Source organism: Carassius carassius, chromosome 11 (genome assembly GCF_963082965.1).
Source record: "Carassius carassius chromosome 11, fCarCar2.1, whole genome shotgun sequence".
Taxonomy (NCBI): domain Eukaryota; kingdom Metazoa; phylum Chordata; class Actinopteri; order Cypriniformes; family Cyprinidae; genus Carassius; species Carassius carassius.
Window position 1 is genome coordinate 34,270,219 of NC_081765.1, and position 12,711 is coordinate 34,282,929.

General features: G+C 40.5%; 1 protein-coding gene across 1 annotated transcript; it reads right to left on the minus strand.

Annotated features, from left to right (window-relative positions):
- Positions 1–2,807: 2,807 nt before the first annotated feature.
- Positions 2,808–9,336, minus strand: LOC132153299 (uncharacterized). Its single transcript, XM_059562670.1, has 9 exons — positions 9,079–9,336; positions 7,954–8,125; positions 6,557–6,721; positions 6,377–6,464; positions 5,541–5,696; positions 5,154–5,372; positions 4,025–4,190; positions 3,436–3,515; positions 2,808–3,059 (listed from the first exon to the last, which is right to left on the minus strand). The coding sequence occupies exons 1-9, from the start codon at positions 9,194–9,196 to the stop codon at positions 2,808–2,810; spliced, it is 1,416 nt and encodes a 471-aa protein (XP_059418653.1). The 5' UTR covers positions 9,197–9,336.
- Positions 9,337–12,711: the final 3,375 nt, after the last annotated feature.

A 12,711-nucleotide genomic window follows, 5' to 3' on the forward strand; every position in this document is an offset into this window, starting at 1 on the left:
TAAACGTGGGGAGTTTTGAAAAACATACATTTATGAATGTATAATTTCATGCCAGAAGTTAATATTGACAAAATAAAAGACATATTAAAGGATTTAGGCTGCTAAAGTAAGTGTGAGTGGCTTATTAAAATAAAATAAGACAACACCTAGTTTTAAAGTAACTCATATACATAGATGTATCTAAAGATCCTCAAACAGTCAATGCAGCAGCAGCAGCTATTTTGGATTTACATCTTGTAATTCAGTTGTTTTTAACAAATCCGAGTTTAAATCTCGCACATTTTTTGTAATTGATTTTACATCTTGCATTTTTTTATATATATGTTTAAATCTTGCAGGTTTTTTTGTTTGTTTGTTTGTTTGTTTTTAGAATTCTGAGTGTAAATCTTTTTTTTTTTTAAGAATTCTGTTTATATATTGCTCTTTTTTCTTTAGAATTCTGTGTTTGTACTTTTTTAGGAATCATATGTCAGAATGCTGTTCATTGACTTCAGTTCAGCATTCAACACAATCATCCCTCAATAGCTCATTTACAAACTGGTCCAGCTGGGGCTCAACACTTCACTGTGCAACTGGCTGTTGGACTTTCTGACTGGAAGACCTCAGGCAGTATGGGTCGGCAGCAACACATCCAGCACCATCACACTGAACACTGGGGCCCCCCAAGGATGTGTGTTGAGCCCCCTCCTCTTTACTCTACAGACCCATGACTGCACACCGTCACGCAACTCCAACCTCTACATTAAGTTTGCAGATGACACGACTGTGGTGGGTCTCATTAGCAACAAAGATGAGACAAACTACAGGAGCGAGGTGAGCCGCCTGGCCGGGTGGTGCAGTGGTGCAATCTCTCTCTGAACATGGAGAAGACAAAAGGAGATTGTTGTAGACTTCAGGAGAGCACACACTCAGCATGTTCCTCTGACCATCAATGGTGCGACTGTGGAGAGAGTGAGCAGCACCAAGTTCCTGGGTGTGCACATCACAGAGGACCTCTCCTGGACTGAAAACACAGCAACACTGGCCAAGAAATCACAACAGCGTCTCTACTTCCTCCGCAAACTGAGGAGAGCCAGAGCCCTGGCCCCCATCATGTACACCTTCTACAGAGGCACCATCGAGAGCATCCTGTCGAGCTGCATCACTGTGTGTTATGGAGCCTGCAACGTGTCCTGCCGAAAGACTCTGCAACGCATAGTGAGAGCAGCAGAGAATATCATTGGTGTCTCTCTCCCCTCCCTGCAGGATATTTATGGTACCGGTCTCACCCGCAAAGCCCTCTGCATCACAGGTGATCCCACCCACCCATCACACAGCTTCTTCAGTCTGCAGCCATCAGGGAGGAGACTGCGGAGTCTCCAGGACAGGACTAGCAGACTGAAGGACAGCTTCATCCATCAGGCTGTATGGAAGCTAAACTCGCTCCCGAACTTGCACCACTGAACTATGTACCCCCCCAGATCCCACATCCCCAGGACCTTCCACACACACACACACACACACACACACACACCCACTAATATACAATATCATGCACCAGTCACTTTGTCCTGCATTGGTCTGCTCACTACCTCATTCAGCATGGAACTGGCGTCATTCTACCAACTCATCAGTCAGTTAAATAAAATAACTGCTCTTGAGCCCTTTGTCAATTTAATCAGACTGAATAAGCTTCTTTTTGCACTAAAAATCTTTTATCTGCACTGTTTGTTCACTTCACTGATTTGCACTCTATCTGCCATGTGCCTTGCACATGGTTTATTTAACTTGAGTTTTAATTTTATTATATGTCTTTTTTACATTCCCTTATTGTATAGTTGTATCTAAATCTACAGACTTGACTTGACTTTAAGAATTCTGTGTTTAAATCTTGCTAATTCTCGTAAGAGTTGAGTTTACATCTTCCCATTGTTTTTTTTTCTTTAGAATTTTGAGATTACTGTTTTTTTTTTTTTTTTTTTTTTTTTTTTTTTATATAATTATGAGTTTAAATCTTACTTTTTTTAAGAATTCTTGCAAATTTTTGCAATTTATTAAGATTTATGACTACATCTTGCAAATTATTTGATATAACTCTTAAGTTTGCATATTTCAATTAAGTTGTTTTTAACAGTTCAGTTTACATCATGCACGTTTTTTTGTTTTTTTTAAGTACAAATCTTGAAATTCTGTTTCTTTTAAGAATTCTGAGTTTACATCTTAGCTTTTATAGCAGTTCTGAATTTACATCTCAGGAGGATGGACTTTGTTTTTAAATAGTAATCTGATCATCAGAGGATAAATTGTTTAACATCTAGAAAACAGGTCAGTATCATTTGCTGCTGAAGACTTGGGTCAAACCATTTCTGTGAGCTTAGGGGGGTGTACCAGAAATAGACTGGACGACCACCCTTTAAGATATTATAGATCAGCTTATTCAGCCTATTTATTTATTTATTTGTTTATTTTGTTTAGCCTATAAAACTAACATATTTAAATAGCAGTTTTATTAGCAAACTTAGGTTGGCATCAAAGCATTAACATTTGTGTGGGAAAATCAGTTATAGTGGAGGTATGCAAAAAATGTAAGTTGGGAACTGATAAATGTGTTAGCATTGATAGCACAGTAAACTGCTGGATAGGTTTAAATCCCGCCACAGGGATGGTGAGTAAAAAATGGTGAGTAAAAAAAGCCAACACTTAGTTGTTGCAGGGGTTTGGTTAATAGCTTTAAGATAAAGTTGACAGAAAAAGTTCATGAGCTGCTTCATTGCATCAACAAAGCCTGATTGCATTGGTTTGGTTTTTATGATTATCTATTAATTGTTTCAAGCCCTATGCAGCAGTTTATAGTGTATTAACTGATGGGCAAGATTTTTTGACAATGTTGGAATAGTGTCCCATATCCAGTCCCAATTTAGTTTGCAAGGAGCTAATTCCTTTTCCCATGTCGTGGTGATGGGGAGCTTTCCACAGCTGAGCTTGAGCAGTCTGTTGTAAATGAATGACACTGCTCCTCGTGTCTGTGAAAAGTTCACACAGTCCATCTGTACAGTGGGATATGGTGTGGCTGGTTCTTCCTAAACAGAATGGAAAAAACAATATTACAAACATCAAAAGAAAATCTGGATTAAATTCATGTTCCCAATGACTAGTTACAACTGTTTATCTACACTTAAGCCAGAATAGTTTTTATATTATCTTACTTTTAGGGATGCACCGAATAAATTCAGGGCCAAAACTTCTAGATGCACTTGGCCGAAAACCGAAAATTACTTTTTAAAAATAATTTTTTTTTTTTTTTTTTTGTATAATTGTATTATTAAAAGACTTTAATTAAATTCAATTATTTAATGATTCTGAATTTAAAACATACAAGCCAATAAATGAAAATAATTTTCGAAAGTCGAAATTTCGGTGCATCCCTACTTGCTTTAGATTCTTTGCATTAAATACCTGTCTGATTGTGACATAATCGTCCACTTTCTCCCTGAAAATCACCGGAAGTAAAACCAGAGCAGCACGAAAATCCATATCTAAAAAGACATTGAATAGGTATTAGTAGTGTAACAGTTCAAATTGCTCACGGTTCTGTTTGTATCATGGTTTTAAGGGTCATGGTTTTGGTACATGTCATGTTCAGAGAAAAAGGTCTACTGACAAAAAAAAAAAAATCAAACTACAAGCAACTGCACAAATAAATACAATAAAGCAAAGATACAAATAAAATAAAGTGCTTTTCAGGTTTTTCTGGTAATTATTTTGGATAGTGGAACTGTTTCACACAATTTTTCTTCAACAAACCATATTATTGTTACAAACCATTATTGTTACCGGTGCTCAGCTGCAACACCGGTTACATCACTTACCCAATGTTCTTATGGTAACAAAAGTAATTTAGTTCAGTTAGAGAACAACACTACAATTAAAAATGTGAACGTTTTACTCTCGAATTAGTGATTTAACATCCCGCCCCACAGGCAGCTTATAGCAGTTATAAAGACGTACAATATTCAGTTTGTATTTTCAATACAAAAATGCATACCACAAAGGCTCTCTGCAACAGCTTCTCTTCTGGCATCCATGTAATGTGCTTCTATAACGGATTTCCCCTTAGCCAAACTCAAAACATTGGACACAATTTTGCTGAAGGAATCCTGGAAACACCGGCTTAAATTTACGGCATGCATTCGACCCATTTCCTGGAATAACTGAAATACAAATACGAAAAGGAAAAAAAAAAACAATTAATTTAAATTAATGTTATTTCTTTTCTCACCATAGTATAAAGCAACCGTTCACACACCATGCTCTAATGGAAACTTTCAAAAGCTTGTTCCCACATTGAGAAATTGTGTTGTTTACACAAAAATATTGTTTTCACTTAAGCAGCATTTATGCACAGCTATTGTGAATGGGCTTCTCTCATGCACTCTTGAATGTTCAAAGGAGAGCAGGGTTTTTCCTAAAGAGAGAATTACAGTCAAATTTCGTGCCGGATCTCAAACAAAACTGGGACAGACAGTCACATGCTCAGATAAATTTTTTTAATACATTTTTTTAATAAAAACATAACATTTTAATTAATCAAGGGTGGATGACAAATAAATCATTATAATGCGTTGAGTTTAATAAAGACACGGAACTCTCATCACTGTAAAACGCAAAGAACGTGCGACACTTTCGTTTTAAACAACGTAATTCTCTTCAGGGAAAAACATTAAAGGAAAACATATCAGGGCTTGATAATAACGCTCGTCTGTGACACGCGTGTTTTTTTAAGGGACAAGTGAAAGAGAATTGTACTTGCCTGACCGGACAAATGCCCTGATTTAAAGAATTTTCAATATTAAAAAAATTGTATAACTAGGGAATCACCGAAAACGCGAGGATGATTCTGATTTAATGTTAAGTAGCGATTAATGAATTTATCTTTAAATTGTAAAAAAAAAAAAAAAGTGCATGTCCACAGAACCCCCCCACCCTCCAGAGGTACCAAGCTCCACCCACAAAAATACTGTGGGAAACAGTACTGTACGGTAAAAAGTAAAATATTTTATTTTTATAAATATATATTTTTTTATGCTTTCAGAATTGTTTTTAAAGTAATAATCAGCTGCCATTGTATGGAAATCAGTAAACAATATGTATAAGCTTTTTTTTTTTTTACTTACAACTGAAGGGGTCTTAAGGAAGGGATATTTTTGAAAAATTTCTGCAGTAGGAATGCCATTGGTTATTTCCCTCCTCCTCCAAGCAAATGTTTGTTTCATTTTTTCATCCACTATTGCAGCATCTGGTTGGGTCTTCTTGTACTGGTCCTGTAAGGTCTTTACATGGGCATTGATTGAAATAGCATCCTCACCAATAGAAGACACGCAGTCTTCATCTGCCTATAATGCAAAACACATGTAATGACAAGATTACAGGTTTCAAGATTTAGTCATATATAATCTGAGTGAATTATTCTTTTGATGAAAGACTACAGTTTAAAGCTGTAGATTCTAAACATTTATTTTAGAGTTTTATATTGTGATGCATCACTGCTAGACATTGCTTACCACAGATCTGCTGGTTCTCTGACAACTAGCCTCTTTTTCTCCAGGTTTCTTTACATTGTGACCATATTTCATTTTAATCTTTTTTACCTCCTCTTCGTTAACAAGTGGGGACCTTTCAGTTTTAAATTTTCTTTTCAGGGACATGTGCCACGTATGCTGTTGTAAAAAACAAAACAAATGATGTCAAGCTGAAGTTAGTGTTTTCTGGGAAGGCAGTTAAAATGTGCCCTACTAGTCGATGGTTGACAAAAAGCCAAATAGCAGTATTGTTAAAGGGTCATGAAACAGTAAACTAAATCTGAGTTTCAATTGTAAAAGAAAATAGTGAATTTTGATTAGGGCTGTACAATTAATCTAATTTTCAATCGCGATTACGATTATGGATGCCACTATTATGTAATTGATACCATATTAAAGCTGGTTTCAAGCCCTTTTGAAATCTGTTTTTATTTCTTACATTGTTTGTTGGTAATACTTTATGGTTATCTTAAGTCGGCTGATCGCTATGATTTTCAGGAACGGAATTTTGAGAAAAACAGGTTTAATTAACTGTCACATCCTGCTAGCGGGACGATTGGCGCTCTTATTTATTGCCTTTTTTCATATCACATTTTAGTAATCATCATAGATAAGGAATCATTCGAAAGCTTACGAACTCAAAATTCATCTTTTAAGAGAAAGTGCACTGAACTAGTGAATATTGCCATAAAATTTTCAAAAAAAAAAATTGAAACTGTAGCGAGAACCAACTGGTGCTTAAACAGCAGGTTTCATGACCTTTTAAGCAGGTCTATAAATTACATTGTCTAAAAATAAATATTAAACATTTGACTTACATATCCATTTCCCTCTGCATCTCTCAGGAAAGGGTATTTGGAGATAAGAGCCTTGACTGCGCAAACATAGTCACTGTTTGAAGGATATCTATCAGAAGATTAAAAAAAGTGTGCAAATTTACTACAAATGTTTACCAGGGTTTGGAATTTAAAAAACAAAATAGTGTTTATTAAACTTACAGTGTGTGCTGAGCCATAGTCTCGTGCAGCACTCGTACAATTGTATGCCGGTAAGTGCTGATCTTATGACATGGTTCTTTGTTATCCAATTTTAACTGAACATCCTTTGGGAATTTTGGTAGGGAGAAGACAAGAGGAAATGGGGCTGGAATTCTTTGCTCTTGGCTGTTTAGACAGAGGAATGACGCAGAATAGAGATGAAACAGTATGAAATGTTCATATCATGATTATAGTCACCAAAATGATCTCTGAATTTTAACAGCATACGTTTACATGGACACAATCAGAATGAAATCAATACAATTGATGAATCCGAACAAGGTGTTTACATGAATGATAAATAAAGTAATCGGGTTGATGTGCGCGTTTATGTGTCACAAGTTTCAAATCGGATTTGATGTTTTGACATGCGCACACTGCACAAATATACAGTTTCCCGCTGTTCGCGCATAAATATTCTCCTCTATTGGTTATTTATTTGTTTTAAACAGCAGACGTAATATTAATTCGTCTCTGGTCATAATTTAGAGCAGATTAACCGTTTTGCCATGCTGCTTATTGATCACGCAGGAAAAGTGCCCCTCCCCACGGCCAAAACCAGACGTCTGTGGATGAGAATCCAAAACAAGGACTGGTGGGACGTTGTCCTGCTTCACTTCACAGAGACGCGAGTGAAATGAGGATTTTAGAATGACGGGAAACTTATTAATATGACACTTTATTCAACAGGAAGAACAGCTCGTTCCACGCGCCATACGTCATTACGCTATTTAACGTCATTGCACAGTCTTTTCAGTTTTCAATCCGATCAAGTGTTTACATGTTCTCTCGCTAGGATTACAAAAGGGATAAACCACCCATTTCAATCCGATCGAAATTTCATCCGGATCAAGCTAAATCGGATCGATTAAGGTGTTTACATGAAGGTTTTTTAGTCCGATTGAGCCATCAATTCAATTACAAGTGTCCATGTAAACGCAGCTATTGGTAAAATGTTCTGGAATGTTCAAAAAGTATTCACATATACTGAAATCACTTCACAGAGTTGTATGTCGAAACCAACAAAAATTAGCAGCATTATGCACTTTTTGTAACATAAAATGATGGCCAAATTTTAAATAAACAAATTAATTAACCGACTTAATTCATTTGGACTTATTTTACGATCTCTTTATTGAAGTTCTGAAGCATCAGAATTTTGGGTGAATAGACTTTTAATAAAGTGACTTCTGTGAAATCTTTCAGACTTTAATTTGAAGTGCAGTTTTATTGTGCTTTATCAAGACTGACATCAATGTCATTCTGGCAAAAAAATAAATAAATTTAAGGACTTAAAGAAAATCAGTCAATCAGTAGAAAATATAAGGGAACATAAATAAAAAAATACTAATACTTGCCTCAAAGCTGAAGGTGTAGTCAGACTTTCAGACAGTTCTTCACTCTGGTTCTCTTTAAGTTGTTGGATAAGTTTGATAAATTTAACTTGCTTCTTAAAAGACTTCTCAAAAAGTTGTCCTATCATGTGATCCGTGAGACCAGCACTGACAGTTTCCCCATCAACTTCAAAATCTAAGAGTCAAAGAGACATTTGCTAAGTTTCAAAAACTTATGTAATACACTGAATGAAATGTATATGACTTATAGATAGGGCAGAATCAGGTAACGTTAATCACACTATTTTAAACACAGGGAAAGAGTGATGGGCAGACCACAAAGAACACACGTCACAAGTTTGTCTGGACTTTTGCAAGATATACTTTGTGAACATGCACAAGACGGAGGTTATTTGTATATCTGAGTTGGGTTTGGGCTGCAAACATGAAATGCACAGAGTTTAATAGGTATGAAACCGTATGTGTAACGAATGTCAAACGTTAAATTAATGCCTGGTTCAGATTACACGATTTTAACAGATCCGTTTGACGTAGGGTGTCGTGGGGATTCGTAAACGACAACCGGCGTCGGGACGCAAGATTCAATAGTTTCATTTCATCTCGTATAGTGTGTCATAGTAGGCGACAACCAATGTCGCGTCTGCGATGCTTCAGGACATCACGACAAAAAGACTAGCATGTTTAATTTTTTAACGGTCCTCCACTATGGTTCTGTCAAGAGTGAGTGAGTATGTGAGCGAGCAACAGTGAGTGAGTGAGCGACAGTGTGTGTGTATGGGTGTGTGGGCGAGGGACAGTGTGTGTGTGTGTGTCGGCACGCGATGACTGGTCGGAAAGCAACGTGTAGTCTGACATGTTTCTTGTCCACAACACAAGATTTTAGGAGTCAAAATCGTGTAATCTGACACCGTGACTATCATAACAGACACAAAAATCTTGTAAATTAATCTGAACCAGGCATAACTTAATTTACCAGAATTGCAGCACACAAACTAAATCACTTTATACTATAAGCGGACGGTTAATAGCACTGGATTCATACATAAGCTAAATACACTTGCTAATGCCATGCTTAAAGAGTTGTATAACATTTTATACATTTTTGATTTGATTAAATATAAAACTCACCTTTGAATTTTCTCTTTTCTTCCTCTGAGAATTCGAGTCCGGCCTCTGTTAATTTTAATAGGAGTTTTTCTGACGACATCGACGATAAAGCCATGGTTGTCTGCTTCCCGCTCTCCATTCCGTTTGAAAATTCTTTGGCCCATCAATGTCGTGTTGCAATGCCTAATGCCATATTGTGTATTGTAACGTAATATTAAAGTAATTAACTGCTTTAAAAATGTCAAAAAGTGTACACAAATGGCTAACAGCATTGCATGGTGTCAAATATGCTAAATTTACGTTGCTAATTTCGCTTTGAATAGTTGAAACATTTAAATTGTTTGCCTCATGAACTAAATATAAACACAAATAGTCAAAACTCACCTTTACATTTCGTCTACGAACTATTTGTTCATTAAAATCCACCTTCTTAATTTTTTTAAGCTTTTAAGTCGAAAAAGACAAGAGGCAAAATGCCTGGACGTGTGTTTCAGAAGTGCTTCTTCCCGCTCTCCTTAATGACAGAGAAAATTCCGTAACGGCTGCAGCAGCGCCGCCGCCTTCGACCAATCAGTGTCTTGTTGCTATGCAAATTATTTAACACAGCAACCAATCGTGCATGAAACAGTAATTTGGTAGGATAGATTGCAATGGAAAGCAAACGACAAATTGCATGGAGACCAATGATAAATGTATTTCATCATGATTGTCTTTGAAAATATTTATTAAAAAACTGCATGAAGTATTTTGTTTTATAAATATCACAAAACCTGTTTCCTCCTGGTTTTCACATGTTTTTGGCACTATTTTTTCAGAACTGTTATGATAATGTACATTTAAGACAGTTGTATAAGCTCATTTAAATATTTTAATCCGTAAATTATTCATAACTTTACTATTTAATCATTTTCGTTCACAAAGATTGTATGCTATTTGCAAATGTAATAATAAGGGAGCTGTCTATCAAGGTTGACAGGTATTCAATGTACCCTTGATGTGAGAACAATTTTGAAAAATCGTTTTACTGGGGGATTTCAACGCCCACGTGGGCAACGACAGTGACACCTGGAGGGGCGTGATTGGGAGGAACGGCCCCCCTGATCTGAACCTGAGTGGTGTTCAGTTATTGGACTTCTGTGCTAGTTACAGCTTGTCCATAACGAACACCATGTTCAAGCATAAGGGTGCCCATCAGTACACGTGGCACCATGACACCCTAGGCCGTAGGTCGATGATCGACTTTGTGGTCGTTTCATCCGACCTCCGGCCGTATGTCTTGGACACTCGGGTGAAGAGAGGGGCGGAGCTGTCAACTGATCACCACCTGGTGGTGAGTTGGATCCGATGGCGGGGGAGGAAGCTGGACAGACTCGGCAGACCCAAACGTACTGTGAGGGTCTGCTGGGAACGTTTGGCAGAGCCTCCTGTCAGAGAGATCTTCAACTCCCACCTCCGGCAGAGCTTCGACCGGATCCCGAGGGAGGCTGGAGATATTGAGTCCGAGTGGACCATGTTCTCAACCTCCATTGTCGAAGCGGCCGCTCGGAGCTGTGGCCGTAAGGTCTCCGGTGCCTGTCGAGGCGGCAATCCCCGAACCCGGTGGTGGACACCGGAAGTAAGGGATGCCGTCAAGCTGAAGAAGGAGTCCTATTGGGCCTGGTTGGCTTGTGGGACTCCTGAGACAGCTGATAGGTACCGGCAGGCCAAGCGGACTGCAGCCCGGGTGGTTGTGGAGGCAAAAACTCGGGCCTGGGAGGAGTTCGGTGAGGCCATGGAGAAGGACTATCGGTCGGCCTCGAAGAGATTCTGGCAAACCGTCCGGCGCCTCAGGAGAGGGAAGCAGCGCCCTACCAATGCTGTTTACAGTAGAGGTGGGGAGCTGTTGACCTCAACTGGGGATGTCGTTGGACGGTGGAAGGAATACTTCGAGGATCTCCTCAATCCCGCTGTCACTTCTTCCATTGAGGAAGCAGAGGCTGAGGGCTCAGATGTGGACTCGTCCATCACCCAAGCTGAAGTCACCGAGGTAGTCAAGAAACTCCTCGGTGGCAAGGCACCGGGGGTGGATGAGATCCGCCCTGAGTACCTCAAGTCTCTGGATGTTGTGGGGCTGTCTTGGCTGACACGCCTCTGCAGCATCGCGTGGCAGTCGGGGACGGTGCCTCTGGGATGGCAGACCGGGGTGGTGGTCCCTCTTTTTAAGAAGGGGGACCGGAGGGTGTGTTCCAACTACAGGGGGATCACACTTCTCAGCCTCCCTGGGAAAGTCTATGCCAGGGTACTGGAGAGGAGAATCCGGCCGATAGTAGAACCTCGGATTCAGGAGGAACAGTGTGGTTTTCGTCCAGGCCGTGGAACACTGGACCAGCTCTATACCCTCTACGGGGTGCTGGAGGGTTCATGGGAGTTTGCCCAACCAGTCCACATGTGCTTTGTGGATTTGGAGAAGGCATTCGACTGTGTCCCTCGCGGCGGCCTGTGGAGGGTGCTCCGGGAGTATGGGGTCCGGGGCCCTTTGCTAAGGGCTATCCGGTCCCTGTACGACCGGAGCAGGAGCTTGGTTCGTATTGCCAGCAGTAAGTCAGACTTGTTCCCGGTGCGTGTTGGACTCCGGCAGGGCTGCCCTTTGTCGCCGGTTCTGTTCATGATTTTTATGGACAGAATTTCTAGGCGCAGCCAGGGGCCGGAGGGGGTCAGGTTTGGTGACAACACGATTTCGTCTCTGCTCTTTGCGGATGATGTTGTCGTGTTGGCCTCATCAGGCCAGGACCTTCAGCATGCACTGGGACGGTTTGCAGCCGAGTGTGAAGCGGCTGGGATGAGAATCAGCACCTCCAAATCCGAGGCCATGGTCCTCAGTCGGAAAAGGGTGGCTTGCCCACTTCAGGTTGGTGGAGAGTTCCTGCCTCAAGTGGAGGAGTTTAAGTATCTTGGGGTCTTGTTCACGAGTGAGGGAAGGATGGAACGGGAGATTGACAGACGGATCGGTGCAGCTTCTGCAGTAATGCGGTCGATGTACCGGTCTGTCGTGGTGAAGAAAGAGCTGAGCCGCAAGGCGAAGCTCTCGATTTACCGGTCAATCTACGTTCCTACTCTCACCTATGGTCATGAGCTTTGGGTCATGACCGAAAGGACAAGATCCCGGATACAGGCGGCCGAATTGAGCTTTCTCCGCAGGGTGGCTGGGCGATCCCTTAGAGATAGGGTGAGAAACTCAGTCACCCGGGAGGAGCTCAGAGTAGAGCCGCTGCTCCTCCACATCGAGAGGGGTCAGCTGAGGTGGCTCGGGCATCTGTTCCGGATGCCTCCTGGGCGCCTTCCCGGGAAGGTGTTCCGGGCGCGTCCCACTGGGAGGAGACCCCGGGGAAGACCTAGGACACGCTGGAGAGACTATGTCTCCCGGCTGGCCTGGGAACGCCTCGGTGTCCCCCCAGAAGAGCTGGAGGAAGTGTCTAGGGAGAGGGAAGTCTGGGGTTCTCTGCTTAGACTGCTGCCCCCGCGACCCGGCCCCGGATAAGCGGAAGAAGATGGATGGATGGATGGTGAGAAAAAATTTTGTACCAAACAGTATCATCAGAGGTCTTTCCTGTACCATTTAGGGTACAATTATTAAAAAGGTACAAAACCGTTCTTCGAGGAACATTATTTGTACCA